Source organism: Malurus melanocephalus, unplaced genomic scaffold (assembly GCF_030028575.1).
Source record: "Malurus melanocephalus ecotype Western Australia unplaced genomic scaffold, MMel_1.1 scaffold_269, whole genome shotgun sequence".
Lineage (NCBI taxonomy): Eukaryota > Metazoa > Chordata > Aves > Passeriformes > Maluridae > Malurus > Malurus melanocephalus.
In genome coordinates this window covers 208,031-222,237 of record NW_026623501.1, presented here as the reverse complement: position 1 = coordinate 222,237, position 14,207 = coordinate 208,031, and the positions used below count along the sequence as shown (strand labels likewise).

At 52.4% G+C, this 14,207-nt stretch overlaps 2 protein-coding genes across 3 annotated transcripts in view; one reads left to right on the top strand and one right to left on the bottom strand.

Annotated features, from left to right (window-relative positions):
• Positions 1-5,528: 5,528 nt before the first annotated feature.
• On the bottom strand, positions 5,529-10,957 carry ATOX1 (antioxidant 1 copper chaperone). Its single transcript, XM_057376064.1, has 4 exons — positions 10,881-10,957; positions 8,840-8,915; positions 7,455-7,611; positions 5,529-5,741 (listed from the first exon to the last, which is right to left on the bottom strand). Exons 1-3 carry the CDS (start codon positions 10,884-10,886, stop codon positions 7,478-7,480), a joined length of 216 nt encoding a protein of 71 aa, XP_057232047.1. The 5' UTR covers positions 10,887-10,957; the 3' UTR covers positions 5,529-5,741; positions 7,455-7,477.
• Positions 10,958-12,984: 2,027 nt separating this feature from the next.
• G3BP1 (G3BP stress granule assembly factor 1) overlaps positions 12,985-14,207 on the top strand; it is a 20,170-nt gene continuing 18,947 nt past the window's right edge. The window contains exon 1 of one of the 2 annotated variants that reach the window (XM_057376035.1): positions 12,985-13,103. The gene's annotated coding sequence lies outside the window, so the exon portion shown is untranslated. The remainder of the gene's footprint in view (positions 13,104-14,207) is intronic. The other variant, XM_057376034.1, reaches the window with a different exon arrangement.

The window sequence follows — 14,207 nt, the reverse complement described above, 5'->3', positions numbered from 1 at the left end:
GAGGTCTGCCCTGCAAACTGGGGGGGCTCATTGCAGCTGGGACAGGGACACTTTTCCTGCTGCTCCCCCACAGCTGTGAGGCTGAGACAGCCAGGGACAGAGGGACAATGCCAGGCATGGGGAGCAACGCCTGGCTTTCAGTTTTATGGACACACAAACAACAGAAGTTTGCTGCTCTGGCAGGAACTGGCAGCTCCTCCGTTGGGGTTGCAAATCTGGAAATAACAGCTGGAGGTTTTCAGCATTATCCCGCTCTAGGGATGAATTTTAAAACCCTTTGGCATTGGGTTGGGTCTATTGTTTTCCCTGGTAAAGCGCAGTTCATGCCCAGCTCCCTTTGCCTCCAAGTGGCTTTTCAGCATCGATCCCAAGTGAAGCTCCTGCTGTTCATTGGATCTATGGGTGACCCACAGGGAAGATTTGTTGGCTTCTTACAATGCCTGGGATGCAGCTGAGCCTGTGCCATTCCACTGGCATGCTGAAACCCTGTTTGGAGGAATTGTGAACAGTTCTCTGCCAGGGCAGGAGGGGTTCGGACACACTCAGCTGAGATGATTTCTGAACTCCACGTTTCTGGTTTTCCTCTGGGCACACCAGGACTTGTATCTCCAGCTGTTCATAGCAGAGGTGACCAGCACTAGTGGCAAAGGATGATGATCCATAACTGGGATTTGTGTCTGTGTCTTCAGCACACGGATCCCCGGTGAGAAGCTCAGCACAGAGCCTTTAGAGCCAGAGCTGGCCTCCTGGCTTCCAATACTCTTGCTTTGACCATACTTTGACATATTTTGACCTTGGGGTAAGGCAAGATTGGACGGCTGCTCCTGAAACTGGAAAGCCAGAAACCCCCCAGCAGTTGTAAAGCCAGCAGGGAGGACTCTGGATGTGCCACATCTCTGCTTTTTTTTTTTTTTTTTTTTTTGCCTCTTGCCTGGCAAAGGACAGGCTGAATTAAGAAAGCAAACGGAGAGGAAACTGGAGAAATAAGAGCGGCTCTGTGAGACGAGGACACTCTGGACTCAGTCCCGTCCCAGTTGCCCTGGAAATTGGATCGTTCCCACTGAGCTGCCTGCTTTGCTGGCTGCTCCTGGGAGGGCACAAGCATGTAACACTGGACAGATGCAGGGGAAGGAAAAACCAAAATGAAACAGAGATGCAAATCAGGGTTTTCTCCACCCAAGGGAGACTCTTTGCCTTTGTCCCACGCCTTGGTGGGGATAATCTACAATAATAAAAACCAGCTCCAAGCAGCTCAGCAGAGTCCAAGGCAAGGTAGAATCCAAAGGACTGTAGGCTGCATTTGTGGAGCAGCACAGCACAAGCCAGCGCTGTGGCTTGTCCTGAGCCGGGTACAGCTCCAGGGACCCCAGGGCCGCTCCCTACAATGCCCCTGGGACCCGCCCTGAGCCCTGGAGACAGCCCCGTGCCCATGCAGACTACTGATGCAATCGGTGGGATCACCCTGACAATAGCTGTGTGGGCTGAGTTTTTTGAAGCTGTGCACACCAGATTAAGCCCTTGGCCCCTGTTGTGATTGCCGGACATTGTGCACCCTGCTGACATCGGCTTCTGTGGGCCAAGCTCTGCCCAGTGCCCAGCAGAAGCTTCGGAGGGGGGGAAATTGCAGGAGGGTACAGGGGGGTACTTGCACACAGTGGATTCCTGCTCCATTCAAGGGTCTCCTTTCATTTACAAGAGGATGAGTTGTGTTTGTTGTWTTAACGTTTTGTCACCCATCTGCTRAAAATGGGTGAGCACATCTCAGATGGTTCAGAGAGATGGTCCTGCCCTGGGAATTTCATACCAGCTGGGAACTGTGAAAAAGTCTGTAAAACAGCAGGATCTCTTCTGTCTGTGTCTTGCCCCAGTGACAGCAACCCTCTAGTCTGGACTGGTGAAGAGGAAAGGTGAACCCAGCTGTGCAGCACCCAGCAGTGCTTTGGGACGTGCTCAAGGAACAGGCATGATGAGCAGAGGGACAATAGCAGGAAGGGCCAGGCTGAAGGCTCCCGTCTATGCAGACCAGTTTCCCTCATCCCTTCCAGTGACCTGGGACAGGCCCATGTAGCAGAAGAGTCACAGGGCAGATCTGCTCCCCTCAGAGCAGCCAGGGATCTTGCATGGTGTCCCGTGAATCCCACAGCCCCTCTGAGGGAGCTCCTCACTTACCCGAGCTGGCTCCCACCCGTTCCCTATTGCTGCCCCAAAGTGTCACCGCCTGCAGCAGCTGTGGGGCTGTGAACCTCAGCTCTCCAGRGCCCAATAAATTAAACCTCAGTCCAAAAGGGGCTTGGGCTGTCTTTTGCAAACAGAGCCTGCACAAAAGCTTCCTTTCTCCCTCTCGTTTGACTTTGTTTTCTCTCCCTCCCCATCTGCTTTTAGCCAACTGGTTGAATAGCTTCAGTATATACTGTGGGAGCCTAAAGCCAAAGGCTGGAGCATTGGGAAGGATGCAGAACAGCAGTGCCCTGTGGCCGCTGCCTTCCGGAGGGGCTGGGAACTGTTTGCTACCCTTGCTCTGTAACCCAGCCTTGATCACCTYACTGAACCCTTGGAGAAAGCAGCTCCAAAAGAAAATATTTGTGCTCTGGCAAGCACACGTGTGCACATTTCCTGCTCTTGAAGTCCTTAATTAAGCCTGTTTTGTTTGTTTGATTTGTTGGGTGGTTTTTTATTTCTATTTATGCTGCCACAATCTTGGAGGGGTAGTCTGTCAGAACCCTGTGTTCCTGTTTCGGAGGGGTCCCTGTGTGTGTTGCTGTTTTGGAAGCTGCACTGTGGAAAGCTGCCTGTGATGGTCACACAGGGAATCTGCATGTATCAACAAGAGAGTTGGGAACCAGCCAGGGCCTTTGATATTGCTCTGTATGTCAGTGCTGCATTGGGACAGCTCTGCAAATCACCCAGCACAGGAGGGCCTCAGCTGTGGCCTCACAAGGAGGCAGATTGGGTCCTTGCAGACCTTGTTAAAAGATTCAAGACCAGCACGTTAATTCAGAGAGACCACCGAGCTTTTTCCAGCCAGTTTGGGAGCTTGAGTCCCTCTGAGGGACCACACTATTTACAGATATTCCACTATTTCAGGTGATGCTTGTGACTTTGAACACCCAGCCCAGGGCAACCTYCAGCTCCAGCTGCACAGCTGTAGTTCAGAGAGCAGCTGGTCAGGGCAATGTTGCCCATGCTGACCCCAAAAGTGTGGGGGTATAATCCTGCCCACAAGCCAAACACCAGTCACGGTGCTTATCCCACTGCTGTGCCTGGGCTGGGAACAGGCAGGGGAACGAAGGTGGAAGCCTGAGGCAGGTTATTTCTAACAACAAACATTTAAAAGCAGAACAAGATTAGAAAATCCCCTTCTTTTGGGAATGAATCCCCCGTGTAACTGTCTTAACACCCAGACAGGACACGCCTGTGAAATTCCTGAGATTGTTGCAAACTAAACCCTTCTTTCCCACCCTGAAATTTCACAGCTATTTACCTCTTCAAGGCACCAGGAATCACCATTTGCAGGAAGGGAGGGGGATCTCCTGTCCATTGCCTGCTTTCTGCAGCCTGCAATGCTATTTTGGAAATTCTCTCATTTACTGGGTGGTTCGACTGAGTACAACTGCTCCTTTGGCTAAATTCATCCCCTGCCTGTCATCAGGTAATTAGAAAGAGCCCAAAAGCCAGTGGTGCTTAAGACAGCCCCGGGATAACCACTGCTTTTCTTTTGTGGAGAAAGGATTGGGCTTTGGAGGCTGTAGACTTTTCCACTGAAATCAGATTTTTGTTTAAAAAGCGGGAGAAGGTAACACTGGGTGAAAAATGACAYCCAGAAGCACAGCAAACTCAACAGAAATGGGTGAGAAAAGCAAATGCTGTCTGCTGGAAACACTGTGGAGGGGAGGTGGGGGGGAGGGAAGATAATTTTGAAGCAGGCGAAACAAAGGAACTTTTAAAGCCTGTCCCACAGGGTTTGCCCAGTTCTTACTGGTGCTACAGCTAGAGGCAGTTTGTGGATTCTCACAGTTCAGCTGGAGCTGGGCTGAGACCCTTGGGAAGAAACCAGAAGTGAAGGATGAAAAAAGAAAAAAAAGAAAAAAAGAAACCAGAAGTGAAGTCTCCCTGCTGCTGGGATGACATATTCAAGGATGGCAGTGCACTGTGGGCCTCACCAGTTGCTCGTCCTGCTGACACATCACTCTTCCAGCAGGTCACTGGCATGTCCTGCAGAGCCAGGTCTGTGGTATAGGAGAGCTTCTTTTCCAAGAGCCACCCTTTCCTGTTTGCATTGCAACGGAGCATTTCCTTGTCTGAAAACAGCCTCACAGCCTCAGTGTCTGGCATATTGTTTCCTGTGGAAAATACTGTGGCCGCATTATCTGTGTGGGGTGGTTAGGGTCCCTCTCCATGAGATGCAGTCAAGTTCAGGCTAACCTGATCAATGAAGCTTTTGAAGATCTTGCAGTTGGGCAGTGGTGGAACAAAGAAACTCTGCTCAGGTAGTGACTCAAATAATAACTGAGATTGGCAAACACCAGCTCAGAGCAGCAAGGACATCTAGAGAATGGGATTCACTCACTCCCCAGGACTCTGGAGTGGTCACACTGGACATCTGAGTGCATGGTCACAAAGCAGAAATAGACAGTGGTTCTGAGTCTTGGCTCTGGAAACTTCCTGCCCCTGGGAGACTTTTAATGCAAGAGAATGAAACAGTGACAAGTTACACTTGTAGCCTTTAGATTCCCTTAAATTAAACTGTAATAAAAAGTGTCTGCAACACATTTCTTGAAGTCCCTGTCTAGCCCCCTGCAAGTGAATCTACAGCAATTAATCATGTTTTGGATCAAAGGTAAAAAAGGACTTTGAAGCAGTAAACTACTTCAGGAAAAAATAAATTGCAATTATGTCAAATGTAAACTCAAATGCACAAGCACAAAAAATCTCTAAAATATAGAGTAACCTTTTCCTCCAAACCTTAGTTGGTTTTTCTTTATGTAGAACAAGCCCCATGTGACCGGTAGGGATGGGAAACATCCCCCAGGTGAAATGAGAGACAGCAGACTGGGACACACACAAGCAATCTCTCCACTGGGCTGAAAACCTGAATTACATGAAAGCAACAGTGCAGGCCAGAACAGTGGTCACTGAGCCAGGAAATAAGAGACCTTGGACACTCTCACACCCTTCTCCTTCCTCCATCCCCTCTGTATTTCCCATCAGCTCAGGCATTCTCTGTTCACACTTGTGCCTCAAGGCCTCAAAAAGACACTTGGTTAYCCTTGACTTAGAGGGGCTGCCAATGTCCCTTTTTCCCAGAACYTGCATCCCAAATGGAAAGTTTGTCTGTTCTGTGATGGAGAAACAACTGCCAAGACACAGATTCCCTGAAGCTAAGTGACATTCAAGCACAGCTCTCCTGAGATGTGTTCYGCAGGCAGAGGCTGCAGTCAACTTCTAAGGATAGGTGCGATTTCCTGGGAGACTTTTACAAGGAACCACTCAAAGCARTACAAAGACACACAGGACACACAGACATGCACTGAAAGTTAAAAGCAGTGCCTTGATTTACTGGGGGACTAGAAACACCACATAACCTCCTCCTCTYCAACTCTCCATTTCTAAAGCTCAASGCCCAGCTGTCTCTTCCCTCCAGCCCTGTGCTTTCCAGCATCTGGCAAAGGTCAAAAGACACAGCAAGTTGGGAGACATGCAAACAGTTAAGCCATCTTTTTGCTGAAGTAATGTTTGAGTTCCTGCAAAATAAATAATAATTAATTAAATAAATAAAGGAGAAAAAATACCAAGGCTAAGAGGAGACAACATTATACAGAGATGCCCTCTGCCGGTCACGAGCCAAAGGAATTCCACCCACCAGAGCCAAGGATTTGCAACTTCCCTCCCTCCTTTTATAGAAAAAAACCCTAAAAATATTCCCTATGTGCTGTGCAAAATTTAAATTTAGAGGATTTTTAGCCTGACTGCTAAAGTGATATGGCAGGAAACTACATGCAACGGCAGTCCAGCCCCCTCCCTCCTTTGTTTTGCATCTTACAATCTTTGGGTAAGTCAAAGGGCTTCAGTTAAAATCCAACAAGAAAACAAAGGCATCCAGAGAAATGTTCTGCCACGTTGGCCAGCTGAACTGACTCACTGCCTGCCTTGATGTAATATAAGGAAAGAAGTGGGAAAACTGGGCCAGGAAAAGACACATCCCTGTTATTTGAGGCTGGCTTTGCTGTAATAGTTAAATTCTACAGGCACTTGGCACACAGTCCACAAATCCCTGCAGGTTGTAACAGCCCTTGCAGTCAATACTAGGGGCTGAAAAATATTCAAGGCACTAATCAATTCAGAGCATGCCTCTGTCTGTTGAAGTGGGGCTGTTATTTGATTACAGCTATGATTTTAAACAATTTTTAAGAAGCACTGAGAGCTTGCTGAAATGATACAAACTGCAGATTTTAAATCTGTTGTCAGTCTATTAAACAATGCAGATCTATTGCACACACATCACTATCAGCTCAGCTCTTTCTTGTATCAGTTTAATTCCTGCTGGTATAAATCCCTGATTTAATTTACAGACTGGGAATTAAATCAGCATGAACTGGTTTCAGTGCATCTGTGCTGGGTATTTGTGATGATCCAACCAGACCATTTAAAAAACTGTCATCAGATCAGAAAGCTCCTCTGACAGAAACAAATTCTTAGGAGATGCAATGTAATAATTTTGCACACTAAAGAACAATACATGAAGTGAGTGGGCAGCCCTCTCCCACTTTATTCTTTTCCACTGAAATKGAACCTTGTCTGCCAATATATTTCACAGTCAGGAGAGGTTTGTACATGTCTTCATAGTCCTGGAATTCTGGGAAAATTGACAGGCTGCAAGGATCAGATTGTCACTGGGGTAGACAGTTGACCAGTGACTATGCATACTGGGAGTTATTCTGAAACCAAACATTTCACATCCAGAATAGTGCCAGGGAACTGCTGTTTTTTTCCATCCTTGAGTTTAGCAATTAACAGGGTTATCAAGAGAATCAGCTGTTGGAGGTCCCTGTGCTAAGAACCAACCCACAGCATCACAAACCTACAGGGGTCTTTGTGTCCCATCACCCTCACTGTTATTGCTAAGGCCCACCACCCTCTCTGGCCAGCTGTTAAATGTGTTTGGGATTTCTTTTCATGCACAATATGCTCTGGCAAACTCTAGGTTCACCAGGCAATGGCACAGAGGCTGTGTTCTACCTCTCCACTATGGCCCAAGGCTGGGATTACATGGGCTTTGCAGAATTGCTATGGAGTTCCTGTGTGTGCTCCAGCTGCTTCTCTGCTATGAGGRGTTTATTGAAGCTGGATCTGCAGGTCTTTTTAAATTGGTGCTTTCCAGGAAGAAGCCTGTTTTACTGGGAGATCTGGAAAAACTCAGATGTYTCTCTTCCACTCTGGATACAGTTGATATATACCTAGCTCCTCACACCAGGCAAGGCTACTGTGCAGACTTCTCCCCAAGGTAGGAAGCGTTCTTTCCMGTTTTCTTGAGGGTTTCCAACAGGGTGTCAACGTTGTGCTCTGAATCAATACACACTTTCTTGTTGGGCAGGTCAATGTCAAAGTTGACACCTATGAGGAAAAAAAATTTGCATAGTTGGAAGCAGTCAAATGGCCTAAGCACAGGGAAARCTCACCTTCATACATCTGTGCTTTCCAGGCCATCAGTCAAACTGACATTTATCTCCTGCCAGGAACAGCACCAGCAGCCAGCAAAACCAAACTGGTGCCCTGCCAGCAGTGGTATGGAGGAAGCCAGCTCTGCTCTAATCTACATCAAGCACTACAGCCTCTCAACTGCTTTAATCTGCCCACCCCACCTTGGATCAACACAATCATTTATGCAGGAACCAGGGTAAGCTGAGTTTAAACCAACCACTACAATCTCCACTCAGCTCAGCTTGTGCTGTGGTTTAGCATGGATAGGGTCAGGACAGATCTCCTAAGCTGGCAGTACCACCTAATAGCTCTAAGAAGAAGGAGGGAAAAGACATTTTACCATGTGGATTTCCCAGTGTTTAATAAAGGTGAGCCACTCTCAGCCCAGTGAAAGGAACTGGACACAATGTCTCTATCCAGTCACATATTTTCAAAAAACTGTGGCAGCTTTGAGAGCTCTGCCACATCATCACATGAGGCTGGAATTGGCCAGCCTGTTGAAGAGTGATGGAGGTGCTGACAACTACACAAAGTGGGATTGTCACAGCCTGGTAATGGGGTCTGGAAGAGGTTGGAAGGCCTTTGCCTTGGTGATTGCAAACTGTTCTCCCTCRGAGTGGAGCAGGTCCTCCCAACTGGTGAGTACAGGCCAGAACTTTCTCTCTTGGAAATGCCAGCAAACAGGAAACATGGGTTATAATTTTCCAGGTGGTATTAAAAAATAGGCTACACAACCACCAAATGTGCTGCTCAGCAGCTCCTCACTGTGACTACTGATGAYACATCTAGGGAAGCACCACAGATACCCCAGGCTACCTTGGAAACAAGGCCARGCAGGACATCCACCTCCCTTCCTTCTGGCAGTTTGAGCAGGGGTCTACCAATGTCCTTGCCAGAGGATTCAGGGTGAGGTCCTGGTGACTCAGAGCCACCTGCAGCCACGGCAGCTCCTCCCTCCCTTGACATTTCTCCAAGGGTCATAGACCTGCAAACAACCAGTGACTTGTTACCAACTAAGGAGCAGAGCAGAGTAAGGAGAAGTTTCCAATATTCAGCTTTTACCCATAGCATTATTCTTCAGGATGGAGGACCACAGGGCACTGCCCCAGAGCTGGCTGTCCCACACCCAGCAYTGACTCACCTCCCAGCCTGTGCAGGACACGGGTGACCGCGTTGGAACAGCCTTCACAGGTCATGTCCACGAAGAACTCGTGTTTCTGAAAAGAAAAGAGGCAGTTGAGGGGTCAGGGAGAGCACAGCTGGAAACACACTGTGAGCACTCCACACTTTCTCTTTTCCTTGGGAAGGTGGATTCAAAGCCTCCCAAGACAAAAGGGCCATACACAAGGTATCCTCAGCAAAACCAAGGGCTCTTGCTACTCCTCCCTACAGTTTTCTTGTGCTGTCAGAGCACAATCATGAGGGACCTTGGGAGATTGTCTGGCTACTTCCAAGTCAGCACAAGTTGCCAACTCCATGGCCTCTGCTGGACTCACTCAGCTTTCTCAGGGGAACCCAGGAAAAGCAAATCTGACTCCAGCTACTCTGTCCTGGCTTAAGTTGTGAGGTTTTCAGTGCTTCCCCATGCTATTCTTCTTGTGTCTACAAGGCTTCTGGTTCCCAACATAACAAAAATATAAAAACCACAGAAATTTAAAGGAGCATTAGTGCTGTTTTTTCATCCCTCCACTCCACTGGGGCCCCAGCGATATCTTCACTAGTTGTGAGCAATACTGGGTCAACAAAACACTGTTTGCCTGTAATATAACCACTGCCATCAACCTTTTGCACCATACGGGCCCTAATTTCCKTCTTCTTGCATATTTCCTTCTTTTTACTTTCCTCAAAAAAGTAAAGCGATTTTTCAATTGTTGCCTGCAAGCCGTATTTCCTTCTATTCAGAACCACCCTGTTTCCCCTGCCACTGCGAGGCTAAAACCCTCTTGGGAAGGAGCCTGGGATGGAGGTTCCCATCCATTTTTTTTTCAGTGTAGTTGACTTTTTCTTCCCTTTCATTTCCCAAAGATCCTGTATGCTTTGGAGAGGTGTGTGGGCAGTGGGGAAGGAGGGTCCCATCACCGCTCCCCTTCTGCATCCGAGCCCTGAGAGCTGGGGGGGCCCTGAGCTTTGGGGGAATTCGGGACTGGGAAAGGCCTGGGGGTCTGGGGGAGCTTTAGGGTTTGGGGGAACTGCGGGATCTGGGGAAATCTCGGGGGGCTGGGGAAGCTTCAGAGGGCTGGGGGAGCCTCAGAGAGTTCGGGGAACTGGGGGAGCCCCGGGGGGCTGGAGGAGCCCCGGGTGCTGCGGGAGCCCCGCGGCTGCTCCCGGTACCGGGCAGTGCCCTCCCTGCCCCGCCGTCCCGCCACATCCCCCAACCCCACAGAGCCCCAGAGAGCCCCAGAGAGCCCACAGAGCTCCAGAGAGCCCAGAGAGCCCCAGAGAGCCCCAGAGAGCCCAGAGAGCTCCACAGAACCCACAGAGCTCCACAGAGCCCCACAGAGCCCCACAGAGCTCCAGAGAGCCCCAGAGAGCCCACAGAGAGCCCAGAGAGCCCCACAGAGCTCACAGAGCCCCACAGAGCCCAGAGAGCCCCAGAGAGCTCACAGAGCCCCACAGAGCCCACAGAGCTCCACAGAACCCACAGAGCTCCACAGAGCTCCACAGAGCCCCACAGAGCCCCACAGAACCCCACAGAGCTCCACAGAGCCCCAATAGAGCCCACAGAGCCCCACAGAGCCCACAGAGCCCCAGAGAGCCCAAAGAGATCCACAGAGCCCACAGAGCCCCAGAGAGCCCCACAGAGCCCACAGAGCCCCACAGAGCTCCACACAGCCCCACAGAGCCCACAGAGCCCCACAGAGCCCCAGAGAGCCCCAGAGAGCCCCAGAGAGCCCACAGAGCCCACAGAGCCCCACAGAGCCCCACAGAGCTACACAGAGCCCACAGAGCCCACAGAGCCCACAGAGCCCCACAGAACCCACAGAGCCCCACAGAACCCACAGAGCCCCACAGAACCCACAGAGCCCCTTAGAGCCCACAGAGCCCACAGAGCCCCACAGAAGCCCCAGGGAGCCCCAGAGAGCCCCAGGGAGCCCCAGGGAGCCCACAGAGCTCCACAGAGCCCACAGAGCCCCACAGAGCCCCACAGAGCCCCCCGGGCCCGCTGCCCGGCCCGCACCCACCGGCATGGCGGAGCGGCGGTCCCGGATCCCCGATGGCGGCGCGGAGGAAGGGGCGGGCCATGCCCGGCCCCACAGCGCGGCCGCGGCCTCGGGAGGCGGGGATGCCGCGGAGGGTGGAAGGAAAAAGCACTGGAGAGCGTTTGGATGGGGACTGGTCCATGTGGAGGTCCAAAAGCCTGCCGGAGTGATCTGCCCGCCTCCAGGATAAGGATCAGCACGGGCAGCTGGCTGTGGRAGGGAGGGGGGAGAGCCATGAGGATGAGGCCGGGCTGCTTCGGAAAACTCGTTCCTCTCTGCCTTTTGAGATTTTTGAGATTTATTAGCTTGGGAGAGCTCCGGTAGACTGGATATGGAGGGAGGGTGGTTTAGGGGGARTCTCCACTGCAGAGCAGGTTGAGAAGAAGAATGCTGGTCCCTGAAGATGTATCTGCTTTCTTTAGAGGTTTTGGTTGGTTTTTGTTTGCTTTTTCCCCCTCCCCATTCTGTATGGCCCTTTGAAGGAAAATAAATCCGTCTCTGAAAAAAACTTGAGTCGAGGTGGAGGAGGCTGTAACAGGGGCTGGAAGCAGTTTAGGTGGTCTCACAGAGACTCTGGAGAGGGGACAGTGCATCACATCCAGGCTGAGAGGAGCTGGCAGAGCTGTGGTGTGTGAGACGCTTCTCACCACGTGCTGCATTTCAGCATCTTCCCTGTAGCAGGGAAAATAACCAGTGTTTCATGTTTGCTGCCACACCAGCGGGGGGTGAGGGCACCCATGTTAAGGGGCACATGATGCTGCTGCTGTATTGATACTTCTATAAAAGAGGAATTACCTGCCCGACTCTGCGGAGAGATGGACAGGATCCCCCTGGCAGCGTTTATTTGGGACGGGCTGTTGTGCTGGGTCACTGGGCTCACGTTAAACTTTGTAGAAGTCTGCAGTGCTGATTTATGAACTGGCAGATTGCAGCGTGGCTTAGGCTAAAAATAACCCKGAGGTATTGGGGGAGGATATTAATGGTGAGCGTGGCCCCATGCCAATCCACTGTCTGTATCTCTTGCTGCAAGGCATGGCAGGGAGGGGGTTAGGCGGCGCTCAGGGACGTGGTGGTGGGCAGGAAGTCATTTTTATAGGGTGGAATTTATCTCTRAGTGCTTCRTGTCATAGATACATGTGGGATGGGATGTGACACAAACAAATGGAAAGCTATGGCTGACTGGAAGCTGCTTAGCTCTGGCTCACTGCCCGCTCCCACTCCCTCCTGCTTTCCCTGGACCAGCACCTACTGCTGAGCAGGGATCTGAGAACTTCCAGGCCTTTCTCCTTCTTTGTACTTGGCCATCGCAAGGTGTATTAGAAAATGCTGTTGCTTGGATTGTCTTTCCTCTGGGACAGATGATGCTTTGTCTGCTTTCCTCAGAACTGAGGGAAAATCAGCTGGATGTGCGTGCCGGGATGGTCAGAGGTCGGTGACCACCACCTTCYGCATCGTGTGAGCGGCCCAGGCTGTGTCTGGTGGAGGCACCTTGGTGTGAGCAGCCAAAACGGAAGCCTGTTTACTGCCGGGGGTTCGCAGCCCGTGTGGGCCGGGCCCTGGGTGCCCCCTCAGCCCCGCACATGGCGGCCGCCGCCATGTTGATGGCGATCCCTCTCCCTCCAGCAGGGGGCGCTGCGGAGCGTGGGACGCCGCCCCGCGTGAAGGCCGCCTGCCCCTTTAAGAGCCCCGGCGGTGACCTGTCCGTCAACGCCCGCCGYGCCCTCCCATTGGCCGCTRCGCCCCGTGGGGCCCGCCCCGATCYATAACGGGGTTTACCAGCACTTTATCAAGGGCGCTGCAGTGCGGCTCAACCACACTGCGGCGKCCGGCGCGCGCCGCCCTGCGCGCCTGCTGGCGCCGGGAGCGTCGTCCCATTGGCTGAAGGGCAAATCCATCAGGCGTCGCTCACCGCCCATTGGTTCGCTGGTGTGTCAGTCACTCTCCCCGCCCCGCAGAGCGCTGCCGCGTGATTGGCTGGCTGAGCTGCACCTCATCTCTGGGGCCGCCTCCTTGCGGCTGTGRGCCAACCAGCATCCGAATGGGGGCGAGCGGCGCTCTGTGATTGGCTGGACCRCTCCCGCCGGGGTAGGCTGCGCGCCGGATATATGTAGCCGGCGGCAGAGCACGCCGCTGCGTGAGGCGCTTTTCGTCCGCCGGGCCTTGTGGTGAAGCGGCGCCTCCGCTCCCGTCCCGCTCCGCCCGCAGGTGAGGGGGTTGGGGGGCACGGGGGGAAACACCGGCGCGGCCGCGCCTTCCCGCGGGGGCCGCGGGCCGCACGCACCGCCTCAGCTCCGAGGCGCCCCCGGCGCTCAGTAGGCCGCGGGCCGTGCGGGACGGCGCTGCCGGCGCCTCCCCTCCCCTCCCCTTCATCTCCATCCCGCCCGGCGTGGGGCCCGCCTGGTCCCCGCGGCGCGTTGTGGCGGGCGCCCTCCTGCCTGACCCGCGGCCGCGCAGCCCCCATGAGGCTCCGGAGCCTTCCTCAGACCGCCCGGTGCCGCGGCGCTCTCGGAGCTCCCGGCGGGAGCGGTGCGGGGCAAGGCGGGGGGGGGCGGCGGGGGATCGGCTGCTCGCTGGCCCGCATTGTGCGAGGCGAGGTGTGCGGTGCGAGCTTTGTTCTCGGATTTCTAGGCTCGGAGGCTTTTTCGATCTCTGCTTTTGGGGTTTTGTTTTGGGCAGGTGGGGCCGGGGAGGAGCCCACCCAAAGCTCCAAGTGTTCCCGCTCAGTGGTGGGTTGTAGCTGCGGATTGAGGGGCAGTGCTGAGTGCTCGCACGGTCCGGACCTGAGTAGCAGCTCCAGGTGGTTCCCTTGGTATGACTTTATGGATGAAGGAAGTTATAATTCGGGCAGGAGRGCATGGATCTTATCCTGGTTTACCGCATGACCTTGGMTGAATCCGAGATTAAGCCAAGATTTAAATGCTAACTAGTGCTTGCAAGGAGACTTTCCAGCATCTTGTAAGGCCTCAGATGTACGTGCTGGAGGAACCCCAGAGAAAAGGTTTCGGTACATCTTCCAGTACCTCTTAGTGTTGATGTGGATGATCTAAGGTGTTCCTAATTCTCAACGAACTTACCTCATTACCTTTTATGTTAAGGCTTGTATGCATATAATAAGTATTCWTTACCAGAAAAAGGATTTTTTTGTTCCACCATCGGAGGAAAGCAGCATTTGCAGCAAGCCGCCATGTTTCCAGTGTGTGCTATTTTTGGCAAGCCCCTGCTCTCACAGCCAGGAGTGACAGCTTTAGGAAATCTGGACACTGCTATCAAGCTTTGGAAGCTGATGCTTCCAGATGCCATAAATCAAAC